At 38.1% G+C, this 11,169-nt stretch overlaps 1 protein-coding gene across 1 annotated transcript; it reads left to right on the forward strand.

The window, feature by feature from the left end:
* The first annotated feature begins 1,932 nt into the window (after positions 1–1,932).
* lg20h1orf127 (linkage group 20 C1orf127 homolog) lies at positions 1,933–7,521 on the forward strand. Its single transcript, XM_063465035.1, has 7 exons — positions 1,933–1,986; positions 2,103–2,141; positions 2,272–2,409; positions 2,497–2,581; positions 4,666–4,862; positions 5,005–5,122; positions 7,016–7,521. The coding sequence occupies exons 1-7, from the start codon at positions 1,933–1,935 to the stop codon at positions 7,519–7,521; spliced, it is 1,137 nt and encodes a 378-aa protein (XP_063321105.1).
* Positions 7,522–11,169: the final 3,648 nt, after the last annotated feature.

Genomic DNA, 11,169 nt, shown 5'->3' on the forward strand with positions numbered 1-11,169 from the left:
TAATTTTTAAAGCACATCACTGACACAATAATAAACAATAGGGACCAAATCTCATCGTTTTCAATGTTAAGTAACTCTAACTGTATTTACAGTTCGTTTTTTAGAATTTCTTTTTATTTAACTCCCTAACAATCTGTACATAAAACCCTGTACCCTGACATAAATGAATGAACAAAATGTTTTCGAGATACATACTAACAGAATTTACAGGATAAAGGGAAATAGCTGCAGAAAATTAATAAAAGATGTGCAAACATCCATGCAAATACAGTTTATAAGGCAAACACTGAGCATGCACAATTCTTATGAGCTTGAAAGTCAACATTTGGTATGACAACCTTTATTCTGCAACACAGCCTGAACTCTCTGAGGCATGCTTTCGTGTCACTTTAAAAAAAAGAAGAAGAAGAATGATGACTTGACAGTCACCCTTCTACTGAGACCATTTCCGATGAGGCTTCGGTGAACAGCAGATGATCAACTGAAGGGTCAATTGCATCTCTCAGGTCCTGTGTCAGGTCTTTGCTGGATTAGTTTCCTTTTTCTTAAGGACACAACTTTCAGACACTGTTCATCTACCACAGTTTTTTGTAGGCCTTTCACATTTTCTTTTGTCCTCCATTTGTCCAGTGTCTGCATTTTCTTAAGGACACACTGGACACCATACTGACATATGACTTTTTTTTTTGGCTAACAGCACTTTGAGAATCAACTTGTCAGGGTAAAATACCATTTTCTACCTGCCAAATTCAACCAATAAAATGATCACGTGTTTTTGCAACAGGCTGCTAGTAACAAAGTGCCTAAAGACGCAATTTAATAGAAGGTAAAGTAAAGTGAGATTTTATTACAGGGGCAACAATCTCTGCATCGATGTCAAGAAAACAATAAAGGTTAATAAAAGGAGGTCACTGGAAGTGAAAGGGGTAATTCATGATGGATGACAAACACAAAAGGACACGTTCCTGTAAAGTTTATTTTCACACATGCTCAAAACAGCAATTGTTCTTTTATTTTTAAGCTTTTTTTCTCACTTGGCTTTTAACAAAGCAAAGTAAACACACCTGTGCTTTAGCCTATCCAGGCCAATGACACCACCCCTCACCTACAAATAAGACTATCCACAGACATTTCCATCACTTCACCATGGATCACATCAGAGTTGGCATCCTTGCTATGTGAGTAACAGAGAGATGTATAAACGTTATATCTACATCGTCTTTCAAATATAAGCTGCATTTGATGCTCTTTTCTACAGCTTTTTGCAGTGTTTTATCACAAAGAGTGCATTTTTCATTCAGAAACGAGAATGGATTCAAACTTCAGCAGCAAGATTAACAGGTGAACATTTATTCACTTATGATCTAAAGCTGTTATGTTCCTAGTGTTTGTGAGAAATCTACCTGCTGCAATTTCAGAAGATGTGGTTTGCTTTCCTGAATACATGGAGATGTGGATGCACAGTGCAAGAATTGAGGAGTTCAGGGTCTGGCTGTCGAGGGCGCTAAGTATCCAAGGTAATTCTTTATGACAAGATAAATGACTTTAAAAAGCATTTATTTAATGTTGAACATGTCATTTCTGAATCACTGCTTCCTTTTCACAAGCCAACCTTGCATCTCTGGATCACCTGAATCTCCAGCTGTCTGCCTGTGGATTCTCACTGCAAAACGACCCCGACAATAACTACGTTTTTAGAGTCAGCTACACCGGGTGTTTTGTTCGGCAGCAGGTTTGGCAGTCTTTTCTGAAATATGCAATCCATATATACAACCTCAAATCTTTTAGTCTTGGACTTGGGCTTGATGGTGATAATGATCTGTGTTTATATTGACTTTTCAGAATGGCTTTAATGTCTTAACATTAAATTTGGTGCAGAGGATGAATCGATTTGGAAGCCAGCCTCACAGTTTCACAATGAAGTGCCCTGTGATGTCTGTGGTGCAAAGCAGAGAGCAAATCCACTGTGACCCTGAATATGTTCAGGTAACAATGAACATTTTGCCACATTTCAACCTAACTGTATTTATATAAACCTAACTGTATTTATATATTAGGATTAGTCTGCTTTGTTACTAGAAATAATTTGTGTGTGCCCTCAGGTGATCAGAGAAATTCCCTATGGAAACTGGGATAATGAGGTAGTAATTACATTCAGTGCCTGGAATTCTGATTACCTTCTAAATGATCATAATTTTGTCTGTAGATGTTTAATGTTTGGAAAGCAAGTCTAACTCTTTTTTTGTATTTATTGTCTGGTTTTTGCTGCAGCTGCAGTGGTCGCTGTGTCTGGACGATCACCTCCTTGTAGCTCTGGAGGATGCCAGCTTGATTCAGATGAACATTGATGTGAATGTAACAGACATAAGAGTTCAGGGCAGGAGGAGGGAGATCTTAAGGCCTGTCAAAGTGAGACTTCACACAGCATTATGCCACCTAGTGACTATTGTTAGTATTACAACTGAAATGTTATCAATTACTGTTTGGTTAATACAGATAATGGAAAATGAAGGAGAATCTTTGGATTTGAAGCTGGTCAGAGACAGATATGCCTACAGTATGGAAGCAACTTGTCCAAAAGGTGGGTAACAAGGACAGAATTGGAGCTGGAAGTTATTTTTCCTTTGCAAAATGAGTTGTGACTTTTTTTTTTTTTAAGTTATCCAACAACAATAGTGAGTGTTTGAGTTTAAGTAGAGCAGGGGTGTCAAACACAAGGCCTGGGGGCCAGAAGCAGCCTGGCACAGACTCCAGTCGGGCCCACTGGGTGGCTTTGGAAAATGTAAAAGAGGGTATAAATTTTGGACTTTTAACAGTATTTTCATCTGTTTTACAGCTTTTACAGTTCAACAGCTACAATTTTTCACTATCTATTATAGAAATATAGTATGTTTTTTCGCAGTTTAAGAAGAAGGTTAATATTCTGTAAAATAACAAAAACCTGTCACTGTGCTGACCTTTACATCAGTAAAAATCACATTTTTTGTTTAATGTTGATAAAAACATGTGGGATGGGGACATTGGCTCTTTTTCTGTCTTCTAAAGAGAACATATCAGTTATAAAAATGTTAAAAAATACTTAAATGTAAAAGTCCTGAATCCAAAGCCAAAATATTCTTAACTCCAAAGTATTCACAATAGTTCTGTATGTGGTCATAGTTTGAACTAAAGCTACAAAGTTTCAGCTTGGTCCAGTGGATTCAAGGTCAGATCCAAAGGGTCACAAGTTAAATCTGTGGGTATCATCAGATGACTGATGAAAATGAAATAATAGTTTTGAAAGTGGCACACTTTTTGTATATTTGCCTCTGTACACAACACAGTAGATTTTAAATTAAACCCCCACAATGTAACTGAAGCACAGACTTCCAGCTTAAATTCAAGGGGTTCGTCTAAAATATTGCACTGTTTAGGAATTACAACCATTTTTATATAAAGTCTTCAACATATACAAATGTTCAACATTAACTGAACAAAGTAACATGATTTTAAACACAAGGATTGTTGCAGTCAATGACTGGGTAAAATCTAGAGCCCATGGAGCTCTCTAAGTGCTGTGTTTCCTCCATTGAGATGCTAGGCCAGGTCTTCACTGTAGTCGCCTTCAGTTGCTGCTTGTTTGTGGGTCTTTCTGCCTTCAGTTTTGTATTTCTTAACTAAAAAACATGCTGGGTTGAGTTCAGGTGACTGACTTGACCATTGAAGAATATCAGATTTCTTTCCATTGAGAAACTCTTGGGTTACTTTGCATCATTATCAATCCACAGTTCATCCTCATACTTCTATCAGGAGTCACATCATCAGAAAATACTCGTGATTCAGTGTCCGTGGCAGTCATACACTTCCATATCAAAACACTGCCTCGACCTGTTACCTCTCATTCTGCATACTGTTCCTATTCTCATCATTCTGGTACAAGTTTACCAGAATAATGAGAATAGGAACAGTATGAGAAGTTTACCAAATCTTGGTTTTACCAAGATTTTTTTTCCAGAACCATGCAGGCTTTTTTAGATGTTTTCTGACAAAGTCTAATCCAGACTTTTTCTTGAGGTTAACCAGTGGTTAGCACCTTGTTGTAAATCCTCTGTATTTACATTAATGAAGGTTCCTCTTGATTGTGGACTTTAACAATGACAAGCTTACCTCTTTGAGACTCATTCCTGAGTTCATTAGATGTAATGAAGCTGCTTTTCTTTGAACAATGTAAATGTAATGCACTTCTGTGGTCAACCACTTTAGTTGTCAGGCTCTTTGAACAATAAGGAAATAGGCCACGAAACGCTTTACCAGTCCACTGTCCGATAACTTTTGAGCATCTGAAAGTAGGAGACTGTATATAACAATGGCTCATTTCCAAAACATATTGTGCAATATTTTTGTTAAACCATTTGAAAGTTTGCACTTTACCCACATGGTGATTGTTTGGTTTATAATCCACTGTGACGGTGCAGAGAAGCAAAATTTAAAAAAGATTTATGATTGTCCAAAAATGTATCAACCTCATCGTCTATCTCATTTTATATATGTTAAATAAATACAGAGCAAAAGTGGAAATGTAATCAACTAGAAATTGGCAACAAGTGAAAATACTTATAAACAGATACATCAAATATAATTACTTGTTAATAACTAACCACATTAACACATCTTATTTTATTTCAGTGAACGCATCCACGGCAGACAAGACTGTGCTGCACATCCTCAAACGCCGAATGGGTTTGACCAGAAGAGGCACCTATCACAATGAAGCACTGACACTCAGTGACCTGTCAGTTAACCAGACAGATACTTTCACAGTGCATGAGACGAGTGAATTTGTAACTCTGTCCATTCCCACAGCCCAAATACTCCAGACAAAAGTTAGTGCTGAAACACAAACCTGTATGACTGCAAATCACCGTGGTAGTGCATGGCTGTTAAAGCATACGCTAACATGAGTAAACTGTGTGGCTTTGAGGATTCATTAAAGAGCAACACATCTAACCCAGGTTTATTTTACAGCCCTGCACAGATGACAACCGGCTCCTGCAGCCGTTCTACAGGGTGGATGCTGTGCTCACCTTCAGAGAGACAAATCACAAAATGCACTGGACCATGGAGTGCACGCTGCCATGCATAGGTGAGTTTTCTGCTGATGAGCACAGTAAAAACTAAAGAGGTAATCAATTATTGGATGTTTTCTTGACCATGGCATTTAATATAGTCACACCAGGCACTTCTTGTTTGTTGCTCAGCCAGACGCTTAATGTTTCAATCCTATTAATGAAAACACTCCAATATACGCATATCAGACACTTTATTAGGTACACATTGTCTGTACTGGGTTGGATCCCCTTTTGGATGCCAGTCTAGGTTTATCTCTGACCCATGGCCCTATGCTCTCTCTTCACATTTTCCACTCTTCACTGGACAAATGTTAAAAAAAAATCAAATAAAAATAATATCACATAGCAATAATCAGTCATATCAATATCAATAGCACTCATTTTAAAATCCCTTCTTCAACAATCATTTTCAGTGGAACAATTTCTAGATATATCAGAGTATGATTGCACATTTTCAGCATATGAGTGTTAAAAATGTTTCAATCCTTTAAAAAAACACCAAGAAAAACTACTCACCCATCATAATTTAAAATGCCACTGCACTGATTTACTACTGTATAAGACACCCGCTGAAAATCAAATGGATAAATATTTAACATCAACAGCTTTTGCACACATTTTCCACAAATAACAGGGAGCAAGGTCGGGAAGTACAAGTCATATATTTGCTAGCATACCCCTCTGCTATCAGAACCCTTCAGAAAAGATGCCTCTTTGAATCAGTGGAGAGTAAAAATGATTGAGAAAATATTTGCAGCTAAAATGCAGTTCATGAGGAAAACACATACTGCATGAATACAGTTAGGCTTTGGGTCACAAGCTAGAACCAGGACTTGAACTTACAGTGTGACTTATAATCTGTCCACTTTAATGTTATGGTATCACTGATTCTGTGTAATATAAATTGAGGGATGTGCTCAATTGATATCGGTGTTAACTGAGCTTCTCCTGCTTTCTGGTTCTGGGGCATTTTTTTGGCTGCCATGTTGAAAGTTTTGCCTTTGCAGCCACAGTTACCTGTTCTTAGCTGATAGGAGTGGCACTTCCTGTAGTTTTCTACTGCTGTAGCCCGTCTGCCTCAAGGTTTGAGGTGTTATGTGTTCAGAAATGCTCTTCAGCATACCTAGGTTACAATTAACTGTTATTTGTCCATTCTGTCCATTCTTCTCTCTTTTTTGGACCATTCTGTGTAAACCCCAGAGATCGTTTGTGGGGAAATCCCAGCATATCAGCTGTTTCTAAAATACTCAGACCAGCCCAGCTTGCATGAACAACTACGCCACGTTCAAAATCACTTAAATCACATTCTTCCCCATTCTAATGTTTTGGTTTGAACCTAATCAGGTCACACTAAAGATGGCTACACAGCTACATTCACTGGCTGATTAGATATTTGCTTTAACAAGCAGGTGTATTTAACAAAGTGCCTGGAGTGTATAGGGACACAACATGCTTCTGAAATTGTATCCAAGATTTTTTTTTTCGTCTTAACAATACAATAAAGAGATCTTAACTGGATGATTGGATGCATCACTGTGGACAGTTATTGTGAGCCTGCAGTTCCACTTCTTATAGTGTTTTGTTAATATGAAAATTTTTAAACATGGGAAATAAAGATCCTTAATAGATATATTTTAAGATCTCTAAAATAGTTTTGTGTCAGTTAAACTACTGCTGAGAATGTACAAATAATTGTTTTAAAAAATGTGGCTTCAAATTTTCACATCACACTCGTGTAAATTCATTATTAAACCTGTGTTTGCTGCATTGTCACAAATCATGTTTTTTCCACAATTCTTTAAAGTCCCTGTAAGCCAGAATTCACTGCACCAGTTATTAAATTGTGGAATAGCAGGCATTGTTTTTGTTTAATCTCACCTTTGTTGAAATCACCATTATCTCCACAGCTGCACCTGATAACACATCATCACATGTCACATCTTCTCCTGGCCCAAACAACATAACCCCATCCACACTCGACTCTACACGTGAGACTGTAACTACAGACGAGCCTTTGCCCGACCTCGTCACCATCCCAGAAGAAAACCTAAAAGAGAGAGATTCGTTCAAGCCTGCAAAGTTTCCCACAACTAATCTTCCTCACATGCTGAGAGAGGGCCGCAGTTTTAATATCCACGCTGATGAGATAATAAGGGATGATGTGTCTTCTTCAGTGTTGGATAATGGCACCAGTATCGACATTAACGCAAATACAACTAGTTTCTTTGATTTTCTACATGCAGCTACAAATGTTTCAGCAGAATCAGACTTGCTTACGTCAGCAGCCACAGCCCAAACACCACATATGTCTCTTACCACACTGGCTCAGCCTGATAAAGAGTACCAGGAACTCAACACAACCAGAAGGAATGAACAACAGCAAAAGGAGAAAAAACTGCAGTGGATTTGGTAGGATTAGATTTATTTATTTAGTTAAGTCTAATTATTCTTCAGGTAATATATCTTAATTACTTTCAGGCTTTTTTACTCCTTTTCCTTTTAAACCCAACTGGTACCACATACATCTGTTTGCAGTCATGAAAGGTGACGCAGTGGTCAGTGAAGGCTGATTATACAGTGCAAGCAGAATTACCGTCAGACCTCTGCCAGCTATTGCCTCAGGGTGGACATTATCCAGACTCAGACAAAGGCAGGCGTTAAATAAACACGTCTCTTTCCGAGCAGCAAAACAGGCTGATGAAGAGAAGACCTTGTGTTAGCTGATGCCACCTTTCAGAGCAATTTGAACTCAAATCGCAGAAAGTCATAATAAAAGCTCACGGATTGCTTGTCAGCAGTCATTCTAAGATTCTTAGATGTTAGACTCAATTTTATGCGTGAAAAACAGTTTTCTTTTCAACAACAGATCAAATTTAGCTTCTGATTTACTGTAATGTCAGCTGTAGCTGTCGCTCCCCTCGTTGCAGTACAATAAACCAACAGCAGAGGGCACTCTCCAACATGTTTTCAGTAGACTCCTGATGGGTCACAGCCTGCCTCCAGATGCTCTTTTCCAAATTAAGCAGTTTGACATATTTTTTTTAAGTGAACCTAAATTCAGTGCTAGTTGTTTTTTGTGTGTGTGCACAATTAAATGAACTTTATTCATCATAAGATAGCTCTTGAAAATCCAATATGCAGTATAGAAGGGGGGTTTAAACTTATTCAGTTGAGTGCTTTAAATGTAACACCCATACAGAATTACTGGTATAGATCAAAATAGCTGAAGAGGTTTCGTTTTTGTCTCACAGCTTTTTTTTTCTTCTTCCACCTTTGTTATTGTGACCTCCCGGTATGCACCAAAGCGTCTCTAAATGATAACCGCGCGGTGTTTCACAGTTACATGCATCATATACAACGGTCTGTGGGGCAGAAAATCTAAACTTCCTTGTGCCTTTGGTTCCCATCTGCTCAGTGAACTTATGAGCAGGAAATGGAATAAGTGGTGCAAAAAGCATGCCAACATCCCCGGTTCTTTCATGTGGCCTCTCTCGGCCATTAGCCTATCTGTATCGACTGTTAACTGTCTTTACAAAGTTAAAAATCCCTTTCATGTTTCACTGTTTCTTTTTTGTTTTAATTTCAGTCAGAGCATATGGTTTGCACATCTGGGATATGCTAAGCGTGGTGGCACCCCCCCCACCCCCTCCCCCCAATACACACACATATACACACGAACACACACACAGACTCTGTGAAGTGATCCATATATGGTCTTCATTGTTATTGCTCATAATCACTCATCATTATTATAAACAAGTTCTGTCATGATTGGTCGCTTTGAGTTTGCTGTGTGAAGATGCTTAATAGTGTGAACTTTCAGGATTATATATATATATATATATATATATATATATGTGTATATATATATATATATATATATATACACATATATATATATATATATATATATATGTATATGTGTATATATATATGTGTATATATATATATATATATACATATATATATATATACACATATACATATATATATATATACACATATACATATATATATATATATATATATATATATATATATATACACATATATATATACACATATACATATATATATATATATATATATATATATATATATATATATATATATATATATATATATGTATATGTGTATATATATATATATGTATATGTGTATATATATATATATGTATATATATATATATATATATATATATGTATATATATATATATATATACATATATATATATATGTGTATATATATGTGTATATATGTATATGTATATATGTATATATATATGTATATATATATATGTATATATATATATATATATATATATATATATATATATGTGTATATATATATAAAACAAAACATGTGGCTAAAGTAGGCGAAACTTTCCCTCATTTAATTCAGAAGTGTGAAACCTTACAGAGACATGTCACGGGGTCTGGTCATGCAACTAAATTTACCATCTCTGACTATTCTGAGTCTCCTTGCATGACCGCTTGTCCACAATTTTTTAAGCAAGACACATGCTGTGGAGCAAATTCTTTATTTCTCCTTATTTGAGCTACAAAAATGACATTTTTCTAGTTCAGACCTTTAAAAGTGGGCGAGCAAGAAGACTGTGCAGCTTGTTCTGCATGACCACAAACAAGCAAACAGATGAGGGAATGTGATCAGTCTCATCCCACTGCAGAACAACCGCATTTTAATCCTGCATAATAGAGCGAAAGCGGCAATCTAACGACATCAAAATGAAGTCAGAATTACTATTGTGAACAACTTTGAGTCATTAAATGCCACTTCAGCATCAGCTACCAGCTCTCAGGCAGACGGAGTTTCATGCCACTGGAGAGACACGGTGGGGGGAGGAGGGAGGGAGGAAGAGGGGGAGAGGAAGGCTATGTGTGGCTTTGAGTGGTTTGTTGGGCCTCTTCATCTCGCTCGGCGGGTAATTACAGAATCATGGGTCAACCACGCATGCAACCACGGTTACGTTGCACAGTAGCAGATGTGCTCATGACATTATCCAGCACCAGAGCAAAAAGGTAAATAAAAACAGATGCAGCTGGTTGCTACGGACCTTCGCCAAACTTGCGTACACCCCTAATTGTTCCCATGTGGGCCTGCTGAGCTGGAATAGTAAAAGGGGCGGGTATGCCCTGTTTAAAAATGCCCGTGTTTCTCGACAGGAGAAATTTATGAATGGGACAACGAGCCTGTGTGTGGTTCTGGTGGTGTGTGTGTTTATATTGTGTTAATGTGTGCGTCTGGCTTTGGGTTGTGGGGCAAAAATTAACAGTAAAAGTACATCCTTCTCCGAGGAGAGAGCCTTATTCCATGTTCCAGGCCTTCTCTGAGCATCCCCACTTGCTCGAATGCCTCCTGCTTCTTGATGTTTCCTCTGTCAGACCATGCCTGGATGCGAGTGCGTGACACTGCACAATGTCAGGGAGGTCCTTGGTTGGACATGAGCCAGGTGTGCTGCAGGCCAGATGAAAAACTGAGGAAGAGGCTCGATTTCAGAGAAATCCTGTCTCAGCTTGGATCCGATTCCCGTACACAGCCTGCAGCGGAGGATAAGACCTGTGTTTGTCAATACAGATACAGGTGTATCTATCTAACCGCGAACGCAGGTTTGCAGTAAGAGCGTGTATACGTTTGGGTGTGGACTTGAAATTCCTGATTCGGAGGCCTGTTTCAATAATTCGACGAGGCCCGTTTGATGTTTCTTCTGTGTTATTCGCTTCTGAGCTGGAATGTGATGTGTCCTCTTTTCACCACAGACACACAGCCACACACACTTACACGTCCTACACTGTGAAAACTGGCTGCCAACAGAGTGTGCCTCCTCTCCCTCTCTCATTAACCGCAACTGTCAGATCCTCCAGATGAGGAGCAATTAAACCAGATAATAAACACTCGCCATCAATTCCTGTTTGTTGATGTTGTTGTTGTTGTTGATGTCGAGCTGGGGGCTCCTCTTCTGCCACCTCGTGCTAACTAGTACTTGAGTAACACACGAGAGCAGCAAGGGAAGAGTCCTTCATAACACCGAAAAGGCCTCTA

Source organism: Pelmatolapia mariae, linkage group LG20, assembly GCF_036321145.2.
Source record: "Pelmatolapia mariae isolate MD_Pm_ZW linkage group LG20, Pm_UMD_F_2, whole genome shotgun sequence".
NCBI classification, from domain to species: domain Eukaryota; kingdom Metazoa; phylum Chordata; class Actinopteri; order Cichliformes; family Cichlidae; genus Pelmatolapia; species Pelmatolapia mariae.

What these genes read in the sequence shown, in the direction of transcription:
- lg20h1orf127 (XM_063465035.1), top strand. Translation starts at nt 1,933, where the DNA reads ATGTCTGTGGTGCAAAGCAGAGAGCAAATCCACTGTGACCCTGAATAT. An exon ending in ATGGAAACTGGGATAATGAG is followed by an intron (nt 2,142 to 2,271) that starts GTAGTAATTACA and finishes TTTTTGCTGCAG; the next exon opens with CTGCAGTGGTCGCTGTGTCT. An exon ending in GGAAGCAACTTGTCCAAAAG is followed by an intron (nt 2,582 to 4,665) that starts GTGGGTAACAAG and finishes ATTTTATTTCAG; the next exon opens with TGAACGCATCCACGGCAGAC.